Source organism: Hippoglossus stenolepis, chromosome 2 (genome assembly GCF_022539355.2).
Source record: "Hippoglossus stenolepis isolate QCI-W04-F060 chromosome 2, HSTE1.2, whole genome shotgun sequence".
NCBI classification, from domain to species: domain Eukaryota; kingdom Metazoa; phylum Chordata; class Actinopteri; order Pleuronectiformes; family Pleuronectidae; genus Hippoglossus; species Hippoglossus stenolepis.
In genome coordinates, this window is record NC_061484.1 from 19360886 (window position 1) to 19383915 (window position 23030).

A 23030-nucleotide genomic window follows, 5' to 3' on the forward strand; every position below is an offset into this window, starting at 1 on the left:
AAGTAAACACAATCCTGAAAAGATGTTTTTAATCATTTTATGTTTTCCTTCACAGCTCTTGTATACTAAATACTATTTTACTTTTTAAGTTTGTGCACTTTCTCTTTCCATTCCACAATTTCAGAGAAAAAAACTACTCCTGTTGTACTATATTTATAGTTACTAAATACTTTTCAGATTGATATTTTAAATTAAATACACAACAATGCTTAAAAAATGTTATTAATTGTTTCCAATCTTTTTCAGTGTATAGTTTGAGCCTAACTATACAGATAACAAAATAATAATACGTAAACTAGTAATCAACTTTAAATGCAGAACTTTTACTTGTAGTGGAGTATTTTCATTTTTGAATAAATTGATTTTAGTAAAGTAAATATTAATACTTGTGCACAGCCATTAGAGAGATTTTCAGATCAATCATTTAAATATATTTCACTCAAATCATGTTGAACTAAAGTGATTTTCAAAAAAACAACAAAGTAAGCAAGAAAATGTCAAGGTCCTTTAAACCCACGTCAAACTACTGCACTTCCTGTACATCATTGCACACAGAACAGCAGTAATAGTAATGCGTGGTTCTAGTTCAGTAGAATTGGACATTTATCTTAAATTTAACACTGCCCCCTGGTGGCATGAGGATGGTATGGATCAGATCTGGGGACACTGACAATAAACCTGCGAAAAACAACACAAACCGCACACAGCACAAACTTTCCCCAGTAACATCTTTACAAACAGAAAAGTCTGCGATCAGAATCATTTCAGGGATGATTTCAGCTCCAAGTACATTTGTTGGACAGCGACACGTGTATATATGATCCATCTGAGCTCAGTCTGTTGGAGGGAGGATCAATGCTATTTATATCATGTGAGCTATAAATACATTGTGCAGTTACCGGATATTACAACAGGAACTCGGCTGGAATTACTAAATATGATAGTTCAGTTAGAGTTATAATAATGAAGGCTGTTTAGTGCAGAGTTTTTTTGTTTGCTTTTGCCTTTTATGATATTCTTTTTTTCCACCTTTAGTAAGTCAGTATATTTGTCTGTCCTGTCCAAATTGTGTCTTTCAATTTATTTCTTATTCTTTATGAGTTATAGATGAAGTAAATTCGGACACATGCAGCGATATGTAAATTAACTATGTTCACTCTTACAAATAAATCATTAGTCGGCCTCAAGGTAACGTTGTAATTCCTACATTTATTGTTTTATTGTACTATTTGTTCCTGTCACAACAAAGTCAGGATAGTCGTTATCTGTGTCTTTCCTCGAGCTGCAGCACCTCAAGCTATTGACCTTATTTAGAGAACAATCCTTCAGTAAATGGATGACTACAATCATTTGTGTTCAGGATGATACTATGTTAAGTGAAATTATAATAAATGAAAAGCATCATGGTAACAACCTGCATGCATTATGTATATACCTCAATAAGACAATGCTAACTTTTTATTAATATAGTAATGATAATAAAGCTCCTTCATCATGGTTCATTTAAACCATATGGTAATCAATGATTGGTAAATCAATATAAATTGTAGACCATAGCTCTAATATTATTGTCTGCAAAAGTGAATGCATTCCTACAATATATGACGTTATTTTTCTGACTTATGGTCGTGAGATCATGATGACATCTTCATGATTTTAAGTGAGGACATGTCTCTAGTCCAATAGGATACAAAGATACCTGGAAAAATGCACTTCTGAAATATACCTGACGACATTTTCGGACTTCTCCATGACGTCGCTGATCATAAGACACCTGATGGGGACATTTCTGATCGATATAAGCTTTAGATCAGGAGAGGTCAGCTCCCAGGTCATTGCTGTCACACAGGACAATGAATTGAAATGAACTGAGGGAAGGAGAGAATGATGGAGTGAGAAACAGAGTGAACAAGTGAGAAGAAGCAGCTTACGATCAAGTGACTAATCCTGCAGGATTACATGTCTAAATGGAGAGAGTGAGAGAGAAAGAGAGAGAGAGAGAGAGAGAGAGAGAGAGAGAGAGAGAGAGAGAGAGAGAGAGAGAGAGAGAGAGAGAGAGAGAGAGAGAGAGAGAGAGAGACCATGCAGGAGGCTTATGGGGAGGGGAAAGACATGAAAGACATGAAAGACATGAAAGATGTGAGGTAATTACATTTTTTTAACATTTATAGATTAGTGATTCCCAACCTGTGGTTCAGGACGAAACAAGACCAGGAAGAACAAACTAAGTTCTGCTTCATTCGTCATCCCTGTTTTGTTTTAATCTTGAAACCTTGAACCTTGCAGCCTTCTGAGGGGTCACTTATAGAGACCGCTTCACTATGAACTGAGATAAGTCAGAGAAAGAATGTAAAGAGAAAAGGTAAAAACAAGTGGGAGCACATGACTGAGCACCACGAGAATGATGTAAATGTGATGTTTTGTCTGAGATGGTTTATGCAGCTGTTTTGGCCAGCTCTCTCCAACTGGACTTCACTAATACAATAAAGGCTATGTGTGTATACTACATAGTTAAATCTTATATAAATATTCATTCAATAATAAACCAGCAATAATCAAGAGTAAATGTTGACATCTGTGTGGTTACAGCTCATGATTAAACCACTTAAACTACCATTATCCTTAGCATATTTGCACATTGCATATTTGCACTATTGTTTTTCTTTTTCTTTAGGTGTATATATATATTTTAAATTTTGATTGAGCATTGTTATAAGAGAGCCTGTGACCCAAGCATTTCATTGCAAGCGACTGCTTAATGTTATCGTTGTGCATATGACAATAAACTCTTGAATCTTGAATCTTGAATTAGACGGACTTGTGTACACCCTGTTAAACAGGTTGGACTGGTGAAAATGTTTGTCACTTTCTTCTTGCAAACATCCACCTCTGCCTGCAGCACTTTTCAGAACCGTCACAATATTTACAGTGAGAACCCTGCTTTCCCCCCCACAGGACCCCACATTTAACAGACTTCACAGACTGATCATTATTCAATTATGAGATGTAGCGTTTCAGTGCAGCTGCTTCAGTAGATTATTTTGTTTTGCAGCAGCGGTGAAACTTAAAACAAGCTCTTGTTCTTGTTGGACCTCAAAGTTTCAAAACAGACCACAGAGCAAAGCGGCTCCCACTGGTTTGAAGGCAAATAATAGAGTCTGAGGTCACGTTGCATCATAAAAACTCTGACCGCTTGAAATTTGATCTGCAGTAATCAAAAGAGGATGGGCAAGGGAAAGATAAAGAAACACCAGGAAGAAGGAGGGCCAGTTGTAAAACCTAAACCTCGCATATGACGTCTGGTTCATGCCTGATTGTGCACGCTGCAGGACCAGGACAGGAGAGCAGCTCGTGGAGTTTCACTTGTGCTTGCTTTGGTTGCAGGTCATGAAAAACTGCATCGCTCTCTTCATACAACCTGCTGTGCGAGTTCAAAGGTTTACTGGAGTTTAGCGAGTGGCGACCAGGGACGAGTTTTGACAGAAAGGTAAGGCTTGCAGCCGACTTTTGCAAATGTTGTGTGGAACTGACGGACATGTTAATGTTTATCTCACTGTGCAGATAATGTGACTTGAACAGAGCAGCACAGTCAGCAGTTTGTGAAAAATAACTGACTTTCAAATTGTTTTTTTCAATTTGTTTTGTGATTGTTGGATCAAACTCAATGTTAAACCTGCTGGAGCTGGAACAGTCTTAAAACTGAGTGTTGACCAATGCACATGTGGTGGACAGATGTGTACAGATGTGCACAACAATGTCACACTGGCAGCACTAATTGTGCAAAGATTGATATTGAAAAAACAGTTTCCATTTATTCTCAGTTATTTCTTTCATTCAAATTAGAAATGTAAAATGCAGTTATCTCCCAATTTAATTTTTTTTTTTTTACAGAATCTTATTATAAAGTATCAAATAAATTATTAACTGAATGAATCAGCAGCATTTGCAGATAGAATAAAAAATTATTTAAACTATTTAAAATTGCTGCGAAAAGGGTGTGTGTGTGGGGGGGGCAGTAGCTTCTTCATCAGCATTTGAAAACTCTGAAAAGTTTCTTCTCTCCTCAGTGACTTGCACGTACTCGCTCACACATCAGGCTTCAGTGATTTTATACAAAAACAAATTAATTGACTAATTGAGTGGAAATTTTATGAATTACACCTGAAGCTGTTAAACGTGTGTCCAAGAAGTCGTCTGTGCAATTACTCACAAATACAAACTGGAAAAGCTGCTTTAACTGTGGCAAAACAAAACTCCTGGGAACTGCAAGAATGTGTTTGAGACTGAGTCAGCTATTATATGAAATGACTCACTGACCTGTGATCCCGGACAACGTCTGCACTTGTCACCCTAGTTTCTTACCAGGAGTCTGGTTTATATGTAACACGCTCACATTTTAGACAGGTTAAGCTAACTTCACAAATAATTACTTTTGAACTTACTGGCTCGTTCCAGGATAGATATTTCCAGGACTGAAAGACAACACAATAATCACCTATCTGTGAGGATTCTCTCTCAACCAGTTGTACAAGTGGACGTTGCGACTGGACTTTGTTTCTTGAAGAATGTGAATTGCTGACCTGCACATTATGGAAACAAAACAACCAAAGCAGAAACAGATGGATGAAGGAACGTTTCTTCATTCCCACCAATCAGAAAGGAGAATAAAAGTTGCACTGTTTTTCACATCAAAACTACTCACCATTACTTAAATACTTAAATGTTCAACTTAAACTTAACACAAAATTCCTTTTGCACATTAGTGTCCTCTTGCACGCTTGACTTTTTATCTGTATTATGTATTCTAATAATATTATTTCACATGTATGACTCTTATTGTGAAATTCTCTCCACACACATATAGAATAGACAGACAGAAAGACAGAAGAAGATAGAAAGATAGATAGATAGATAGATAGATAGATAGATAGATAGATAGATAGATAGATAGATAGATAAAACATCTTCAAGAAACACAAGCATGCCTAATTGCCTATGTACACTTGAACAACTCCTGACGAGAATAATCACTTAATAATCTCGTTTTTTTTCTCCTGCTGACAGATGGAGTGTGAGTCTTTACCGCCACTGTCCCGATTTGCCATTTCTGGTGGCACCCACGGAAATGAGTGGGCCGGCGTGTATATTTTCAGGGAACTGCAGAAACACAAGGCAAGAGAGGCTGATTCTGTCTCAATAACCACCGTCCTGTCAAACCCTCGAGCCGTGGAGGCTTGCAGAAGGTACATAGACACAGATCTGAACCGCTGCTTCACAGAAGATTTACTGAGGTAAGTTGAACAACAAAAACCTTTGTGGGAGAACTGATTCCCCTGATGGACAAGAATATTTATTCATGAGAAAACTCTCTGTCTGGTTTCCAGTTCCCCAATAACAGATTCCTCAACCTACGAGATGAGGCGAGCCCAAGAGCTGAACGCTCAGCTCGGGCCCAAAGGAAGTGAAGAGGCCATGGATCTGCTCTGCGATCTCCACAACACCACTTCCAACATGGGCCTGTGCATCATATTTAACTCCACAGACTGGCTCATCCTGCACATTTACAAATACTTGCAGGTACGATCAGGGACACAGGGACCCATGAAAAGATATGAGGCCCCAACAGCAACACCAAGTCACTATTTGATGCTTGACTGATATGGGAATTAATAATATGGATAAATAACAATTAACTTTCCATTGCTCCTTTCAAGAGTTACAAGGTGCTTCACAAAATAAAATATAAGAGCAAATTGTATAAATGCTAGATCATACTCAGCAATGCAATAAAGCAAGACAGATAAAAGAACAACATTAAAACAATAAATAATAACAAAATATAAACATAAAAATGCTCTATACAAGTGACTTTTTGAACCGAGGCCCTGATTCTACTGATTTGCTGTTGAGGGCAATAGACAACTGAAAGTTTAGCATTAACAAATAGCATATATTAAATAAAACTTAAATTTACACTAACTGGTTCAATTAAAGTCAAAAGAACATATATAAATAGTTGTTTATATATTAAGAGAAAGCAATTATAACAGTATTAAAATCATCAACAATGTTTAGAAGTATACACACCAAATATATAAACAACTGTAAAAGTTGAACGAATACAGACTAATTTTGGTGTTTTTTAAATAAATGTTCCTCTCTCTAGTAGAAGGTTAGTATTTAAAACCGTTTAATATTAATATCTATATACTTATATTTAACTTATATCCAACAGGCTAACACACGGACACACACTCGAGGAAAACACCCACTTTCACGTGTTGGTAAATTCCATCTGATCTTCAGCTTAAGGCCTGGACCGAACCATTTATATAAATAAAGGAGGGGTGGTCAGGTCGGCCAATAAACGGCTTCTCTGGTTGTTTACTTTTGGCCAAACACAATAGAAGAAAAATATTTTTGTACATGTTGACTAATGAAACGTTTGAAAGTATCAACCTAAATCTTTTACAGCGGCCCTGTACGGTGAAGTTTGAGTTGTTAGTTTGAGCCACATGACCTCGTGAGCGTTGGTGGTATAGTGGTGAGCATAGCTGCCTTCCAAGCAGTTGACCCGGGTTCGATTCCCGGCCAACGCAACCTGTGTTTTGTTTTTCCCCAAGACTTTTATGATTCAGATTCTAAATACAGATTTGATACAATTTAAGGAGATTTAAATGGTGAATGATTGTTTAAAAATGTTTTATCTTTCAATATGTTCAAGTAAATACTGCGAAGAATGTCAGTGTATAATATTTATGTTCATAACAACAATAGGTTGTATATATACATATGCTACATGATAGATAGATAGATAGATAGATAGATAGATAGATAGATAGATTCTAAATTAATTTTCACATCAACACAAATATTTATATTACCTTTGTGATGGAAATCTGGAAATACAAGAGGCTGGAAACACCAAAGTTATCTACGTGTATTTTAATAGGGGCTTTCTGCAGAAAGGATCAACACAGAGAGTCACAAGGATCTCAGAGTGAAAATGGAGAACAGCCAAATACAAGGATCTTATATAGGAGGACTAAGGCTGTCTCTCTGAACCAGTTCAGACTGGTTCTGTAGGCGCAGGTTGAGAGAGGAATCTAAACACAGACAACTGATTTACATATGTTTCCTAAGGAGATAAGCAGACATACATTCTGTTCTTTGGAGAGTAAATAAGTGGCAAAAGGGTCTGACAGTTTTCAGGTCATAAACAGTTCAGACCATAAAACAGCTCAGGTCATAAAGCATTTGGACAGTTCTTTTATATATGTAGATACAGGTCATAAAAGTCTTTAGACAAGGCTGCAAAAACTTACTTTCCAAATACAAAATAGTTTGTCAACCATACTTAGTTAATTTTTCTACTACACCTTATATTTATAACAGTTTACATATCTATTTTACTATTAACATTTCTCTGTATATATTATTTCTTTTCTACTTATATAATCATATTTTCTTGCATTCATATTGCATGTTTACTTATTATTACTTCTACCGTCCTTTTTATTTGATCTTATCTTATTTTACCTTAAATGTATAAAAAAGACTTTACATGTTAGCATGCTATTATTTAGCACAACACAAAGTGCAGCTCAGGTGTTTATGTTTGTTTGACCTCCATCAGGTAATTATGGTCTCGAGGGGATACACATCTGTCTCTTTAGTTAACCTGCACTTCAGTTCCACATGTTAAAACTCAGAGCTGTATCGAAACATGCTGTGCTGTAAATAGTTGCTGTGTTTGGTTTTCAGAGCAAGATAACCTCTGTGCCTGTGAGAGCGATCCAAATAGATGAACCTTGCTCTCAGGCGTTCTCCTTAGATTCACTTGGCAAACATGGCTTCTGTAAGTTTGTGTATATATATTTGAGTGTTTTTTCTCCATGACAGTAATATTTTTTTTCTCTCAATTACTAAAACGATTAAAGACTTTTGAGCTATTTATGTCTTCAGCAATTGAGATGGGTCCTCAACCCAACGGTGTCCTCAGAGCAGACATCTTTAACACGATGAAAAATGCAGTGGATCTCACTATAGAATGGCTGCAGCAGTTCAACTCTGGTAGGAAATCGCCCCTGATGTTTAACATGCTGACTCACGCCCTCACATGCATACATTCAAACAAACCGTTTTCAGATGCAAACCCAGAAAAGTGGCCTTTCACATATGAAGATTTCAGCGAGGGCCATTGCCCCCTGACCCTGCCCCCTTGATCGGCCCCTGTTTAAATGAGCCTCCTGGGCTACAACAGCATGACTTATCATTACTAACACAGTCCTTTGCCAACAGGGACAACTTTTGAAGGAGGAGAAGTAGAAACATATACTACAGAGAAGAAAATGGACTACCCGAGGGATCCTACGACCAATGAGATCACTGCTGCCATCCACCCTCAGCTACAGGTACAGGTTATCTGGGGAGAATGCGTGCACGCATGAGCTGTCACGTTGACAGTTTGGGTAGTATGCGTATTTGCTTTCTTTGCAAGAGTTAGATGAAATGATTAAAACCAGTCTCGTGTCAGTACGACAAATATGAAGCCAAAGTCAGTTCTTGAGCCTTGGTGTCACTGTAAGGTTGATAGGGAATTTTAACTACAAAATGGTACCTCTGTTGGTCAGCTTTATAGGTGCTGGAAGGTGGATTTCATTACCTGTGATTTGCCAATCGTTGAATAAGAAGTTTGACATAATTCAAGTCTTTATGCTAAACAAGACAGACATGAATTATGTCAAACTTCTTATTCAACGATTGGCAAATTTCCCAAACTGTTTAAGTATCCCTTTAAACAGCACCTGATTTTCTCTTTTCACTTGCACGGTTTACACACTGAAACCCATGAAGCGATGAACCCTGTTTCACGTTAAATGCCATATTTGCATTAAAAAGCTGCCCTGGTGCATAATGACTCACACTGTTAGTGCTGCCTGTTTTCCTCCAGGATAATGACTTCAAGCTTCTGCGACCTGGCGACCCCATTTTCCTGTCATTTTCTGGGGAGACGGTGAGGCACGAGGGAGAGGAACTCTACCCGTTCTTCGTCAACGAATGTGCCTACTACGAGAAGGGGACAGCTTTCAGTTTAGGTCGCAAGATCACTCGGACGGTCCCGTCCATAAGCCTGAAGAAGGACTGAGAGCAGAGACAGAACGAGACAGATACTGTAGAGATTTTAAATGATGGATTTATTTCAATTTAATTTAAACACACACACCAGCTGTATAATGATGTTTTTAATTGTCTCGTTTTTATTATGCACTGTTCTTCACTAAATGATATTACACAGGTACTAGAGTTACAATCATTTATCCCCTGAATATTGATTAGTTAGGATTATTCTCAGGACATTTGCAATGTGGCCTTAATTCAAAATCAACATGTTGAATAAATGGAAACATGGATCATTTTAAACAGTTGTGTCTTGAGTTGGATCTTTATAAAGTCACAAGCCTTTACAGAAATTAAATTCTAAGGGACCTGCACAGCTAGAGACAGAATGTGGTTGAGAGTCAGGAAGGTTACTGCACCGATTTCCATGAAAATTCAGAGTAAATCTGCATCAAGGGGCAGATCCAAGATTTATTTTTCACTTTTGTTGTCTCCTCAGAGAATAACGAATGGATAATGCTGAAAAAAACTGGCAAATTTAGGTCTGTCATTCTAGTTTTCTATAATAAGATAATAAATGGTCATTAGTACAACGAAGTCAGCAAATTTCAAATTTATTAATACAGAAACCAGTACAGTGTGCATCAGAATACATACAAACATTTACAAAAGCCAGAGTGTGTACACATCAGATGTGTAACAAAACACTGTGATACAAAAACATCACAATTTGTCTTGTGATGCTGGTACAATGAGTTGAAATTTGACTGACAAAAGTAAATTTGTTCAGTTCCACACACACATCCGAGAGTATAAAGTTATAGAATCAGGAGGATTCACACTTGCAAATGAAGATTTTTGCAGTTGTTCAAAGTCTCAATAAACATTTTAGACTTAACAATTCATGTAAAACCTGCATTTGGCTGTCGAACCATGTCAGTTAATTAAAAGTCAAGTAATTGCTGAAACAGAGTGTGTGGGATTAACAGACAGAAACACTCCATCAATACAAAGGTACAAATGGCAGCAGTTCAGTTTGGGGCTGAAACATTAAAATCTAAATGTTACAAAGTATCACAGTTATTTTTTTTTCTTGAGTGGCGTCATTTAAATTTTAATCTTTTAAAACGTTAACCGACTTAATAAATATTAGATCTATAAACACGGGTGACAATGGAGGATGAGTGGTTACATTTTTAGTGAGTGACATTTAGTGACATTTAGTCGACGCACACCAGACAGAAATCGACAAAGACCACAGGTGATGGAAATGTCAGCTTTAAAAAGGCATGCACAGCAAAGGCTCCATATTTAACACAATGCAAAATTAGAACAGAACAAAACCCAGCAGAAATAGAAAAAAATAAAAAGTCTGTAATATTTTTCATGCACTATTAGAGAAAGATATCCCGACTTATTTAAGAACAGTCGAGTTATTTGTCACAGTGCATGTAATTGTGTTTATTGCTGATATAAGAGCAATGTGGTGAGCAGCGTTAAAAGCAATGGCAACTGAAAAGAAGGCAATAAAGTACGGCACAGCAACAACACCAGAAATAACCAATGATCCTTAACTGGGTGTTTAAATACACAGAGCATGCTTTGGGTCAAATATAGGTGAGAAAACACAACTCAAAGATATTACATCCCTATAAAAAGACCACTTATGATGATTAGCAGTCTGGTTTACTTTAGGTCTATAAGAAACAGTCACATTTTTTTTATTAACATCCTTTCTTATATAGACAAAAGATGTGTAATGACGTCCTCCGACCAGCAGGTTGTGTGAAGGTACTGCACCCTGCTGTTTAGAGTAGTCTCTCGCTCCTTTATGCGACCCTGTAAGCGGTCATGCGGGTGTAGCTCTTGCGGTGACTCTTCGCCGCCCACAGGAACAAAGTAGCCGCCATCATCTGAAGAGGGAAGGAGATGAGGGCGAGGTAGAGGGACCAGCCCATCGAGCCCTCTACTCCCTCTGGTGGCATGGAGTGCTGGTGGAGCAGATCCATCCCCGCCAAGAAACAGCAGACGGAGCCCAGGGATGCCAGACCTATAGGAGTAGAAGAAGAAACTGCATGAAAACCTTCGCCAAGGAGGTTATTTTTTTCAACCCTGTCCATTTGTTTGTAAATTTGATTGTTTGTTTAAGCACAATTAGATAAAAAATGAACGGATTTTGGATAAGCCTGGTGGAAGGATGTGGCATAAGAGTCCAAAAAGAACCCATCAGATTTTGGTGCAGATCCGGGTCAGGGGGCTGATCCAGGAACCATTTTCCTTGTTTTCCCAGAGTATAATTCATGGATATTGATGAGAACAATTTTACATTTGGGGAACTGATAACTAGTATGAAATTCAATGCAGATTGGTTAAATTTAAGGAGACTGTTGGGCCTGAGCAAGGTGTCATTCTAATTTTTATGTTGTGTCAGTTGGATCTAGCAGCACAAACATATAAATAAATAAAAAATCTAAACTGCAGCTGGATTCCAAAAAAAGTGTTTATTTTTTCATTACTGTTTGTTTCTCTGACTTTCAGTATGATTCCTAAAAAACTACTGAAACAGTTTGCTTGAAAATAAGTGGAGAGGTGGAACAGATTCAGGAACTTTCTTTCACTTTCTTAAACATGCCGATATAGATCATTAGCCTTGGCAGAGGAGTGAGCACTCCAAAGGGCCTTTAATTACACACTCATTTAATATTTACCACAAGCAGGGTCAAACAAATATAAAAATCTGAGAGCAAATACAGCACAAATAAGAAATCGTTTGCGCTTGCTATCCATTTTATTCTTACTCTCATTTCTGAGGAGAAGCTGTCACACGATGTGCAGTAATGATCACTTCTACGTCTTTAGTTATTTATTTGACAAATTACAATGATTTAAATAAGTTCTGTCATTATTATACCAAAGAGCAAACAAAACTATGCTTCTCTAACACATCCTGTCTGGGATTCCACAATCTTACACATTACTATATGTTTGTAAGGAAGTCTACTGAACTGACAGCTCATTGTGATGGCGGATGTTTGCATAAACCTCTGCACTTCGCCTGCATTTGTCTTTACTTGTTTGTACAACTGTTGAAACTGGGGTGAACATCAGGCTAAAACCCAAACAATGGCTGACATGACAACTGACATCTCAATCAATGGTTGAATCCTGGTTAATAATATGCAGCATTTCTCTCACTCACCTGCGAGGAGATGGAGCACTCCCACTCCAATCGTAGGGGTGAAGCTGCGGCACAGACAGGCGCAGACTCCAACAAGGCCACTGAGGAAAACCAAGGCCAGCGACACCAAAGGCAGGAGAAACTGACATCTCCAGAGATCTGCACAGACAGACAGTGATAACCACGGTTTAAAAACATCATCTAATGGTCAAAGATTCTAAAAGACAGTAAAGGGACGAAACGGAGCAAGTGTTCGCCTTTAAGTCGTGTTTATCTGGGTGTAAACCAAGATATGATAAACTAAAACACAGTGTCTAGGGGGCAGACTCACATGTCCTCAGCAGATCTTCTTCACTGTTGGGGTTTCCAGGGTTTTTGTACTTTGGAGTAAACTGCTGAGGAAGAGTGAAGCTCACACACCGGGTTTCCATCTTGTGATCTAAAGACAGAGAGCATGAATCCAAATGAACTTCACTGATATGAGAAAAAATGACATTTATAACCTTCACAGAGTTTGAGGTGTCTTCAAATAATTTGTCTGACCAACATCCATCCATCCAGCACGTCTAAAACCTACAGGTGGACAAGGAGAAAAAGCAAATCCTCCCATTTGAGAAGCTGGAACCTGAGACAGATTTGCCTTTTTTCACTATTTTTGCTTTAAATTTACTGACATGGTTAATTGATATGTATTTTGAGTTGGCGATTATTATCCTGTTGATCAACTAATCTATTAATCCACAAATCAGATTAAGATTAACACGAAAAGCTACTTTCAGATATGCGCCGAAGTCTGGGCATTTTCCTGAGGTGTCCTGAGCACAACATGACCTTGTAATTACAGCTCATAGGGTCTAAATGATTGAGGACGAAGTAATAACAAATCCATTAATCTCTTTTAAACAATAAATCTTACCAGGTACTTTATACCAGTGAGAATCTCTGGACACCAGAATGCACCTCCACCACAGTCCCAGGGTGCCGTTCAGCCGGAACATGGTGTCGCTGTAGGTTTTCTCATCGATCTCTACATCGATGAACTCATCTAAGAGCCCGGACAGGTTGCTGACCGGTGGACTGCTGTACTGGTACCACTGCTGAGTCCCCACAGCCACAGACAGGTACACCGTGGCCAGCAGGCTCAGCACCGAGCCGATCACCAGAGCTGTGGCATATCGATTATCGACCATGATCGCGAGGCAACAGCTCGTTCTGAGCCTCTCGTCTATAACAGGGAACTGATCTGTGATCAACAAAACTAATTTGGCTTTAGTGTAGAAGCCTGGGTGCTGTGGTTAGAAATGAGATTTCCTCTTGGTGTGTTGGCACCACGACGTGTGTGTTAACATTACGAGTCTGTATCTGAACATTGTACTTTATTCACTCCTTTTTAAATTTGGTGCTGCATTTTGAGCCACGTCCCAAACACAGGAGATCACGACCTGCAGAGGAGAAGAACACACACACACACACACACACACACACACACACACACACACACACACACACACACACACACACACACACACACACAGATGTTTAGCTCATAGACACACATGCTCCAGTATAACGCGGTTGACCGCCTGCTTAACTTTACCAACACACAACAAAAGACAAGACTAAAGCACTTTTAGTTATTTGATAATTAGATCATTTGATAACAGCTTCATACAGATACTATCAACAAGCACAGCTTCCTGGTCTGTGACAACGTTAGCATCTTACTTGCTAGCCGCAGTTAGCCGCAGCTGGCTACGTGATTACTCAAACATTTAGCCGACAAATAAACGTGAAGTATTTGAATTGAAGGTCTGTGATTTACCTCATCGCTGGACAAAGTGTCCGGACATTAGCGAGGCGAGCTGTGCTGGGTATATTGTCCGATGAGCCTCAGCCCCTTTTCCACTGTTACTAACTTTCACTCTTCTTCTCGGTTTGATTGACGGTTGGCAGCCCGCCCGTTATGCTCATGGCCGCCACCTGCTGGTACAGTGTGGACCCGCCAGATGTCAACTGAATATTGACGTATTTGTATACGTATTTATTTCCTGTTACACCTTTACCTGTCCATACTTTGATATTTTCTTTTGAATTACATTTCTTTTATTATTTTTTTTTTCCATTTTTCTTCGCAAAGCACTGAAACAGTCATTGAAGTATGTCAATAAATTAATCAAGTTCTCAACACTGCTACCAAATGAACACACCCCAGTTTCCACCGTCACTATGAGAGAACATTTACAGCAAATTGAACAAACTCATGTCATACAAACATCCTTCAGTTCTTGATGAAATCCTGTGACAACGGAAAACTCTACACAAGCTACCCATACAGTATACATGAGTTTGGTTCTTATATTATGCACGCAGAGAAAATTAAAACCCATTGCACAACTATTCTGCAGCAAACCACAATTTATATCAATACACAATCAATATCGACTTAAAAAAATAATTATTTTTCAGACTTTCATTAAGTCTGTTATGTGTCCATTATGTATATTGCTACAAATATGTCCCTCGTAGATTCATTATCAGGAGTGTTGCTGCCACTTGCTCACTCGATACGCTTCATGTAAGTCTAGAAGATTATGTTTTCTTCCTACACAAGACATAACAGAAAACACACCATTGATATATTTTATTATTTATTATATATATATATATTTTATTATTTATTATTGATTTTAGTTTGTGTAGTCACAAACTAAAATCTTTATAGTCTCCCTCTGAAGTGAAATTTTACTTTATCAAGTTATATAAAATATTATTCATTTATCTATCTTAAACACAGCACCCACAGACTGAAAGCACCATTTCAAAAAAGGAGGGTCGTTGAAGCATCATGAAATACTTTTAGATTTTTATTTTCTTGCTCGTTTCACAAGGAATAAATCAGACAGGTTGTAAGAAAAATCTAAATAATTCAAAAACGTAGTGCAACAATGTTGCATGATAATAAACTCATTATTTCCCTGATTTGTTCTTCACATAAAAAAATAAAATGTCCTCTGAAACACCGGTTGCTGTGTGTTGGCTTTTCTTTGATTGGCAATAATCCCTTTGTGTAGATAAAAACAAATAAAACAAATAAAATCCCATTTGTATAAAACTCACACATCCTGATTTGGACTTGTTAATCAGTAAGTAGAGCAAACTGATTCAGTTTGTTCAGCAGTGGGTTCCTCCATCAATCCAACAAATCCTCTCTAGTAAACGGGCCCCAGCGCTGCTTGTAGTGAGCGGGGGCTGTTGCATTTAAGATGGGGGTGTCGGTGAACTCCACAGTGCACGGCCCCGAGCTGCAAGGAGCCCCCTCCAGCTCCAGGACAGTCACGTTGTTGGGGGCCGCCGTGCTCAGGAGGCTGGCCGGGACAAAAAGCGTCACCTGGGGGCCTCGAACTGGCCAATAACGTCCCAGGTTGAAGCCGTTAATCCAGATCTGGCCCTGAAAAAACACAAAATTATACAGACCGATTTATTCATTGCTTTACATGCATGTGCTTTCAGGATAAATCATTTTAAATGACCAAATATTTACATTTACATTAAATTTACCCATTTGGGCCAACACTAAAGCTTCAGTAGCAGGGTCTTAAAAAGATCTAAAAGAGTTCAAATTCAATCGTCTGAATGTTAGGTCTTAATAAGTCTTAAATACATTAAGAAGGTCTTGATTTCTTTTGAAATATATGTAGATTGTGTGAGCTGAGACCAAACACCTGCATTGAGTCCGTTTCCATTTGAGAAGCTATAGAACCAGCAAATATTTCTTTTGAACTTAAACTGATTCATCTGGAAGGTTCTTACATCCTGTGACATTACCTTTCTCCATTTGGGCAGTTTGATGAAGGTGTCCTGGGGGAGGTCTGGGATGCCGTCAGGGATGACAAAGCTCCCCCTGTAAAAGGCTGGGAGGGAGAGAGCAGCAGGCGGAGGGGGGGCTGATAGTGGGGGCTCTTTTTCCTGGATGAGGCCCTGCTTGATTGCTTCATCTATACTGAGACTGTACATGGTCCAACCAGTAAGGTCGTCCTTCCCCAGAGTCAGGTTGGTCACCAAACCCTGTGAGGAGAAGACCAATAACCCCGTCATTCTGATACTTGTACTTCACACCGACATCCTGAATACTCTTTATATCACAGACAAATATAAAATCAAAGTATAAAACCTTCTTTAGGTTGTATTTGAATATAGCTTTGCAATATTTCAGTCAGCGTTACCAGATGTTCATAAATTATAATTTTGTACAATAAGTTTGCCCACTGTACGATCAGTAATTTCAAAATTGTACAATAATTTAATCATTTTGCGAGAGATTAAGAAGATATAATTATCAGCATAGTAAAATATGGATCTATGTTTGCTTTTGTTTTTATTCATGAGGCTAGATTTGTAGGCAGTGTCAAGTGTTTGTATATCTATAAACAGTGTATTTATTGTTTTCTAAGATATGACTCAATAGTTTCCCCCAATATAAAATATATATAAATATATTTTTTTAAACCTTGAAATCGTTGATTTGTTTTCCATAGTTGATTCGTCCCGTGTTCTCCACCAGTACGTCCAGCTGACTTCCAGCCTTCCCAGTCACATTGATGCTCAAGACTTTGTTCCTTTCCAGAATCCCAACGGCCACCTGGAGAGGAGATCGGCACAGTTATGAGGACAGACCTTAAAATTCATATCCTGTTTATAACAGTTTATCTGTAAAGCATTTTCTATGTGTGTGTGTGTGTGCACCTGAGTTCAACAATAGAGTAAGGGCAGACCCACTCACCCCATCGATGGACACATACGCTCGGTCATGGACTCCGTTCAGAGGGGACGACAGTGGAGTGGGTGTGTTGCAGGCGACAGGCAGAGTCGTCCTGTACAGCACAAATCCAAAAGCCTGAAAGGACACAGCAGAGAAAATGTCAACAAATCGATAAAAGATAAATTATTAATATTACTAGTTCACGTGAAAAGAAAAAGCATTAAAAAAAGATACCTGGTTCAGGTCAAGGAACGTCAGAGGATAGATGCTTTTGACCGGGCCGGAGAAACACAGTAATGCTACTGCATCTAGGATCGTCTGGAGCTGCGGTGGGAGAGACGGTTGCTTTTTATTATCCGTTCTTGATGTTTTAAACAATGTGGAGAATTGAAATGAACAATATGGAATTTATCGATCAAGTCTAATAACTTAAAATAAGTGGGACACCTACCTTTGTCATTTTAACAGCACCGTATGCATACTTTGGAGTTTTCGGTGGAATCGGTCCGTCTGGTATCTTGCGGTACTATTGAGGGAGCACACGTTATGTCAACTCAGACTCATGATTGAAGTAGGTCACATGTTTTATACTCTGTTTTTTTTTTTAACGTTAAAGGTGACAAACGTGTAGTGCTGCTCTATAGTGAACGTACCATGCTGATGACCTCTCGGATGGCAAAGTACTTGTCCGTGGGGTCTCCTGCCTCTGAGAGCGGGGCATTGAAGTCGTAGCTGGTGGGCTGCGGGGCGTATGGGGTGTTGGCACCTGACGGCATTGAGAGGCAATTAGAGGATGAGAGGCACACGAGGCGTTTGTGTGAGTCACTACGAATCAGACCAGTGCAGGTAAAACTCACCGTTCCAGAATCCGAAATTTGTTCCACCTATGAACATGTACCTGTGAGAGGAGACGGTTTGTCAACTTCAAACAGGAGACACGGGTCCTTTGTCTTGTTTATATTTGCTGTGATTTCTCCTTATTGTAATATTTTTTTTAACAAATTCTTCTACAACATTTATACAGAGATATATACACATAGAGAGAGATATGACCAAAACAACATATAACACGTGGGAGGTGAGACAGTGGGACACAATCACATGATTACCATAAAATGAAGCATCATATTTAGTTACTCTCTAGTAAACCTGAGCTGTAAGGAGAATCAGGCTAGAATTACTGCCCAGTGGTTGTATGCCTCCGACAAAGAGTGTAGTTTAGGAAAAAAAAAAAATGTCATACTAATTTTGAGTCTTTGACCTTTAATCACCGGATTCTAATCCATTAATTCATGAGTCTAAGTTAATATTTGTGCCAAATTTGAAAGAATTCTCTCGAGGCATTCTTAGAAATAACGTGTTCAGGAAGCCCAAAGGGTTTCACCGGTGCAGAGGCATAAAAAGAACAAAGAAAATCTTATACTACTGGAGTGATGGCGTCACAATGTTTTACATCTGCAACTCTTTCCATATATAAGATGTTTTAAAACCTTAATTATCTGTTTTCTAGCAGCATCAAAGAACCAAGCGTATATCTGCTAATAACAGGATACGGTGAGAGGTTTAAATTCATAACTGGTCATGAGATCATGGGAACCTGGGTTCATTTTACTGGTATAAATAGAGTGATATAATATTCTTGTGCATCTGCAGATATACTGTGTTTAACTAGAGAGTTATTTGTTTGAATGGGAGGATGGTACCTAATGTCGGAAGGTAAAACATTACACTCTTCATTACAGTAGCCTACATATTTGTCATTAACTGATAAACTTACAGTGAGAGCCACAGTCTGTTGTGCACGTGTCTTTATCTGTTTGTACAAGAGTTTCTCAACACTCTCTGGAATCTCTGTCTGACTCACATGTTGACGTTTGCTCCCGTGGCCAGGATCTTGTTCAGGTACTTGGCCACTTGGGCAGTCGAGACAACAGAGTGAGGGGATCCCCAGTGGTCCAGCCAGCCGGCGTAAAACTCAGAGTTCACCTGAGGAAGGAGAAGAAGCCCCATAAGCATCTACGTGTGTTGTTAAAACCAGAGATTACAACCCAGAGATATAAATTACCAAAGGTCCGTGAGGTTCAGCATGTCTCTGTGCCTCAAAGGCAGCGGTTACATTTGCACCTAGAAAACACAAAGACAAACACACATGTATTCATAATATATATAATAATATATATACATCACTAATATAAAACGTGTAACATGGAATCAATTACAAGTTTGTCTTTTTTGTAAAAATATGTGTCGGGGTATTTGAGAGTGTGACAACCCTGGAGTTGTCCTGTTGTGCTTGTGTCTGTGTTTCAGGCTCCTGTAGGCGGAGTCTGACCCTCGTGATCAGCAGGGATGTGGCACACCAGGGCTGACCAATATTTAAGAGGCCTGCAGACTGGGATCTCGCTCTCTCTCTCTCTCCTTCACCAGGTCTACCTCCACATGGACATCCCAGCTTGGCATTTTCGTGACTCTGGCTTCTATTCACCCACCCACAGAACTGGTTACCATGTCTACATTTAATTTAGCTTTCTTTGTAAAATAAATAGTGCCACTGCTGAACTTTGTGACCTTCCTTGTTTCTTGTTGCACAACATGAGCCAATGTGTAACAGAGAGGAATTGCAGGGAACTGACCACAAATGAAAAGCCTTTGTCAAAGGCAGCTTTCTAGCAGAACAGAGTTTCTGACACGTACCAGGCCCAAAGTCAACAGTGGCATAGAGTTCTTGTATTGTGCCACATTTCAAATAGGAGACTCCACTTCCATCTGTGGAGAAGAGCACCACCTCGTTGCCCAGGTGGAAGCGGAACAGCTTGGTCAGGTGTCGCAGGTAGTTGTAATCACAAGTGTAGTAACTGCCATATTCATTCTCCACCTACGGAACAAGAGCCATCAGGAGAGATGTGTTACTCCTTTAGACTGTTTATATGCATAAATATGTTGGTTTTCCTTGTTTATTTTTCAGTTACCTTATTGCTTTATATCAGATTTCTTAGGGAAATTTACCAGAACGAATGCGTGAATATAAAGCTGGACGACACATCTCCACTTCCTCCCAATATCCAGGAATGAAGCCAAAATATTTCAGATATGACGATGCCATGTTGCTCATTTGGAGCCAGCGTCTGCGCGGTAAGTGTTCGGGGCCTGGAGCCATGACATCGATACATACAATCAACCAATCGTGAGTGAGTCTCAGCTGTCAATCATCACGTCTCACTCCATTTTTATACTAAATAATTAGAAACTGACTTTTAAGAACAATGAATACATGAACAAATATCGTTGTGATAAGAACTACCTAAAAAAATGACCCGAGAAAATCATTTTACGTGTACTTTGACTTTTTAGTTTGGTCCCTGTCCTATCCACTAACATGGAGGAGGCTGGGTTTATGACCTATACTCGACCGAGACACTGTGGCTTCACTTTTGGGGATCCGTCATGTCGTCCATCTTTATATACAGTCTGAATAAAATACTGCCCTGAATACCCCTGAGTAGCCCCTCACTCACCTGCACAGAGATGATGGGACCACCGTTCTGATACAGATAAGGTTTCATCATCGGCAGTAGCTTCCCCATCCACCGGTCTACTGCTGCGATGTAATCTGAACAGACACACAAAACAGATGTTGTTCACACTGAGGCACGTAATCCCCGTCACCACTCATCCTCTTTCACTTTGATTCTCACCTGGATCTGAAGACCGCAGCACAATGTTTTTCTTCTTGAGAAGCCAGGCCGGCAGCCCACCCTGTTCCACAGAATCACACAAACAATGAGAAGGAAAAGCTACACCACTTTGTCTAAATACAACAGAATCCAATTTATAACTCGACTTAAAATATACATATCTGTCAGTACTAAAATTATGCAAAATTAATGTAATGCTCTTTACTGTGTGTTCAAGTTCTTAACTTTGACTTTGAACGCCCTTAAACAGAGAGAATATTACTTTCCTGCAGCATCACTCACCATGTCCCACTCTGCACATATGTACGGTCCCGCCCGGAGGATCACCAGTAAACCAACGTCCTGCGCCACCTTTAGGAAATGTGGCAAATCCCTGTCTCCGGTGAAATTGTACTGACCTGGAGACTCCTCGTGGAAGCTCCACGGAATGTACCTTTAAAACAAACAGCGGTTCAGTGTTATCCTTGATAAAACACAAAACACTGAATGCAGTGACTCTCCATACACAATAAGATTTCAACAGAATATTCCACTTCACACCAACATTGGTTTCCTGACAGTCCAGGTTTTATATGTCAAAAACAATAACATAAGTGAGACCCTGCACAGTGTCCAGAATCCATGGGCTGAGATGTGAAACGCACCTCTACAAAGTCTTCCCTGCTGATCTTGTGTGACCAGTGGGGGTTGCATTTGTCATTTAATCGCTTATGCTAATTGCAGAAGTCTGTCTATGATTTACAGTCAGTAAAATTAAACATTTACAACAAGTATTTCTGTTTAATTCATCCTTTATCCCTGATTTTAAAGAAAAAAAATATAAACTTACTTCCTGGTGAATTTCATTCCCGCAATACACATGATGCATTTACTGATATTTAATCATCAATGTTTTTAAAGCTCTTCCTTTCGTCTTTTCTATTGAAGTCTGTTACAAAATGACGCCATCCCAACAGCAGCCTGAGGCTGAAACAACAAACCAGTTAGATGTGTTTAATTTCAGAGGATTGAGACCTGAGGCAAACCTACGTCTGGACGGCATTCAGCCCCGCCATGTACATCTTGAGCAGCCGATCTTTCCAGTAGACCCTAGGAATCCTGGAGTAGTGGATTTCTCCTGATATGTAACGAAACGCCTCCCCATCTTTCCGAAAGCAGTCGTTCTTGTAATCAATGCTAAACGACCGAGGGGCGCTGAGCTGCACGTAAACACAAACAACATGAATCAAAACTCGTTTAAAGGTATTCTATAGTTCAATAATGTGCAGAAAGCTGAGTCCGTGTATAGAGGGTTTCATTATGTGAGCAAAGTTTCATTTGTTTTATGGCAAATGGCCGATTTGAAGAAGTGACACTCAAACATGGCAGCCATGATTTCTACTAAAGGTTGTAAAATAGACAATCATGGTAAAAAAAATATACAATACTTTCACAGCCTAATACAATTAATAACACATACTGGAGAGTTTGACTGACAGGTGAAAAATAACTGCATTAGAAAGTATAATTAACTCCCACACAGTTCATTGTGTATTTGTCAGTTGGTCTGGAACTGACTGTGGACTCCAATGTTGTGTTTTGAACTATATGTATAACAAAGGAGCTTTTTAAAAACATTGATTCTACACGATCGTAAAAAATGAGCCTCACATCATGTGTCAATGTCGACGGAATCTGTTTTGAGTGCTGGTGCTATTTATGAAAAAAAAAAAAGGACAATGCTATAACAGATTTTTTTTTATTGTAAATACTAATACTTCTACTACCCTACAACTAATAATAATGTCAATAATAGAGCACTTTTCAACTCAAAGTAGCACAACAATACAAATGGATAAAACACAGGTAAGGTTTTGCTGCTAAAACATTCCTCAAACAATCTGTTTCATGCGGCACATGAAGGGAAAATCTAAAGCATTGAAAAACAAGAAGAAGTGGTTCCTCAGACTTTAAACAAATCTGATGTGCTGCAGAGAAGTGAGGATAAAAAGCCTGAGTCACTCACTGAAGGTCCAAACATCAGCATCAGCAGCAGCAGCAGAGAGTTTCCAGCTCTGGGCAGCGACATGATGATTCTTCACCTGATCTCACGTCTGAGGAGCAAAGTTAAAAATGCACATGCCGGGTTTATTTCACACGATCAGCTGCGGGACTTCCTGAAAAACACAAACCGTATGGTCACGAGATGCGGAAGTAAAGTCATGTGATGCGGTTCTCTGGCTGTGGTGCAGAAACGGCTTCTCGTCAGTAGTTGTCAGTGTTGTAGAGGCTGTAGCTG

The 23030-nt window shown here is 39.1% G+C and overlaps 3 protein-coding genes and 1 non-coding gene across 5 annotated transcripts; 2 read left to right on the forward strand and 2 right to left on the reverse strand.

Annotated features, from left to right (window-relative positions):
• The first annotated feature begins 1996 nt into the window (after window positions 1-1996).
• LOC118121144 (N-acyl-aromatic-L-amino acid amidohydrolase (carboxylate-forming) B) lies at window positions 1997-9423 on the forward strand. 2 transcript variants are annotated; one of them, XM_047343629.1, is made up of 8 exons: window positions 1997-2144; window positions 3385-3487; window positions 5065-5291; window positions 5385-5577; window positions 7765-7858; window positions 7966-8073; window positions 8302-8414; window positions 8954-9423. In XM_047343629.1, exons 3-8 carry the CDS (start codon window positions 5065-5067, stop codon window positions 9146-9148), a joined length of 930 nt encoding a protein of 309 aa, XP_047199585.1. In that variant the 5' UTR covers window positions 1997-2144; window positions 3385-3487; the 3' UTR covers window positions 9149-9423. The 2 variants fall into 2 exon arrangements, with proteins under 2 accessions (XP_047199585.1, XP_047199586.1); XM_047343630.1 differs by having other exon boundaries at window positions 2121-2139.
• trnag-ucc lies at window positions 6528-6599 on the forward strand. The gene has a single exon. It is a non-coding gene; the product is annotated as a tRNA-Gly (tRNA).
• Window positions 9424-9718: 295 nt separating the features above from the next.
• On the reverse strand, window positions 9719-14277 carry cldnd1b (claudin domain containing 1b). The gene is made up of 5 exons (XM_035176853.2): window positions 14121-14277; window positions 13215-13740; window positions 12630-12737; window positions 12320-12457; window positions 9719-11170 (listed from the first exon to the last, which is right to left on the reverse strand). Exons 2-5 carry the CDS (start codon window positions 13486-13488, stop codon window positions 10950-10952), a joined length of 741 nt encoding a protein of 246 aa, XP_035032744.1. The 5' UTR covers window positions 13489-13740; window positions 14121-14277; the 3' UTR covers window positions 9719-10949.
• Window positions 14278-15149: 872 nt separating this feature from the next.
• glb1 (galactosidase, beta 1) lies at window positions 15150-22941 on the reverse strand. The gene is made up of 16 exons (XM_035177294.2): window positions 22758-22941; window positions 21782-21951; window positions 21035-21185; window positions 20753-20813; window positions 20573-20667; window positions 19752-19932; window positions 19123-19181; window positions 18922-19043; window positions 17915-17955; window positions 17711-17823; window positions 17509-17583; window positions 17292-17381; window positions 17079-17192; window positions 16806-16937; window positions 16124-16363; window positions 15150-15746 (listed from the first exon to the last, which is right to left on the reverse strand). The coding sequence occupies exons 1-16, from the start codon at window positions 22818-22820 to the stop codon at window positions 15489-15491; spliced, it is 1965 nt and encodes a 654-aa protein (XP_035033185.1). The 5' UTR covers window positions 22821-22941; the 3' UTR covers window positions 15150-15488.
• Window positions 22942-23030: the final 89 nt, after the last annotated feature.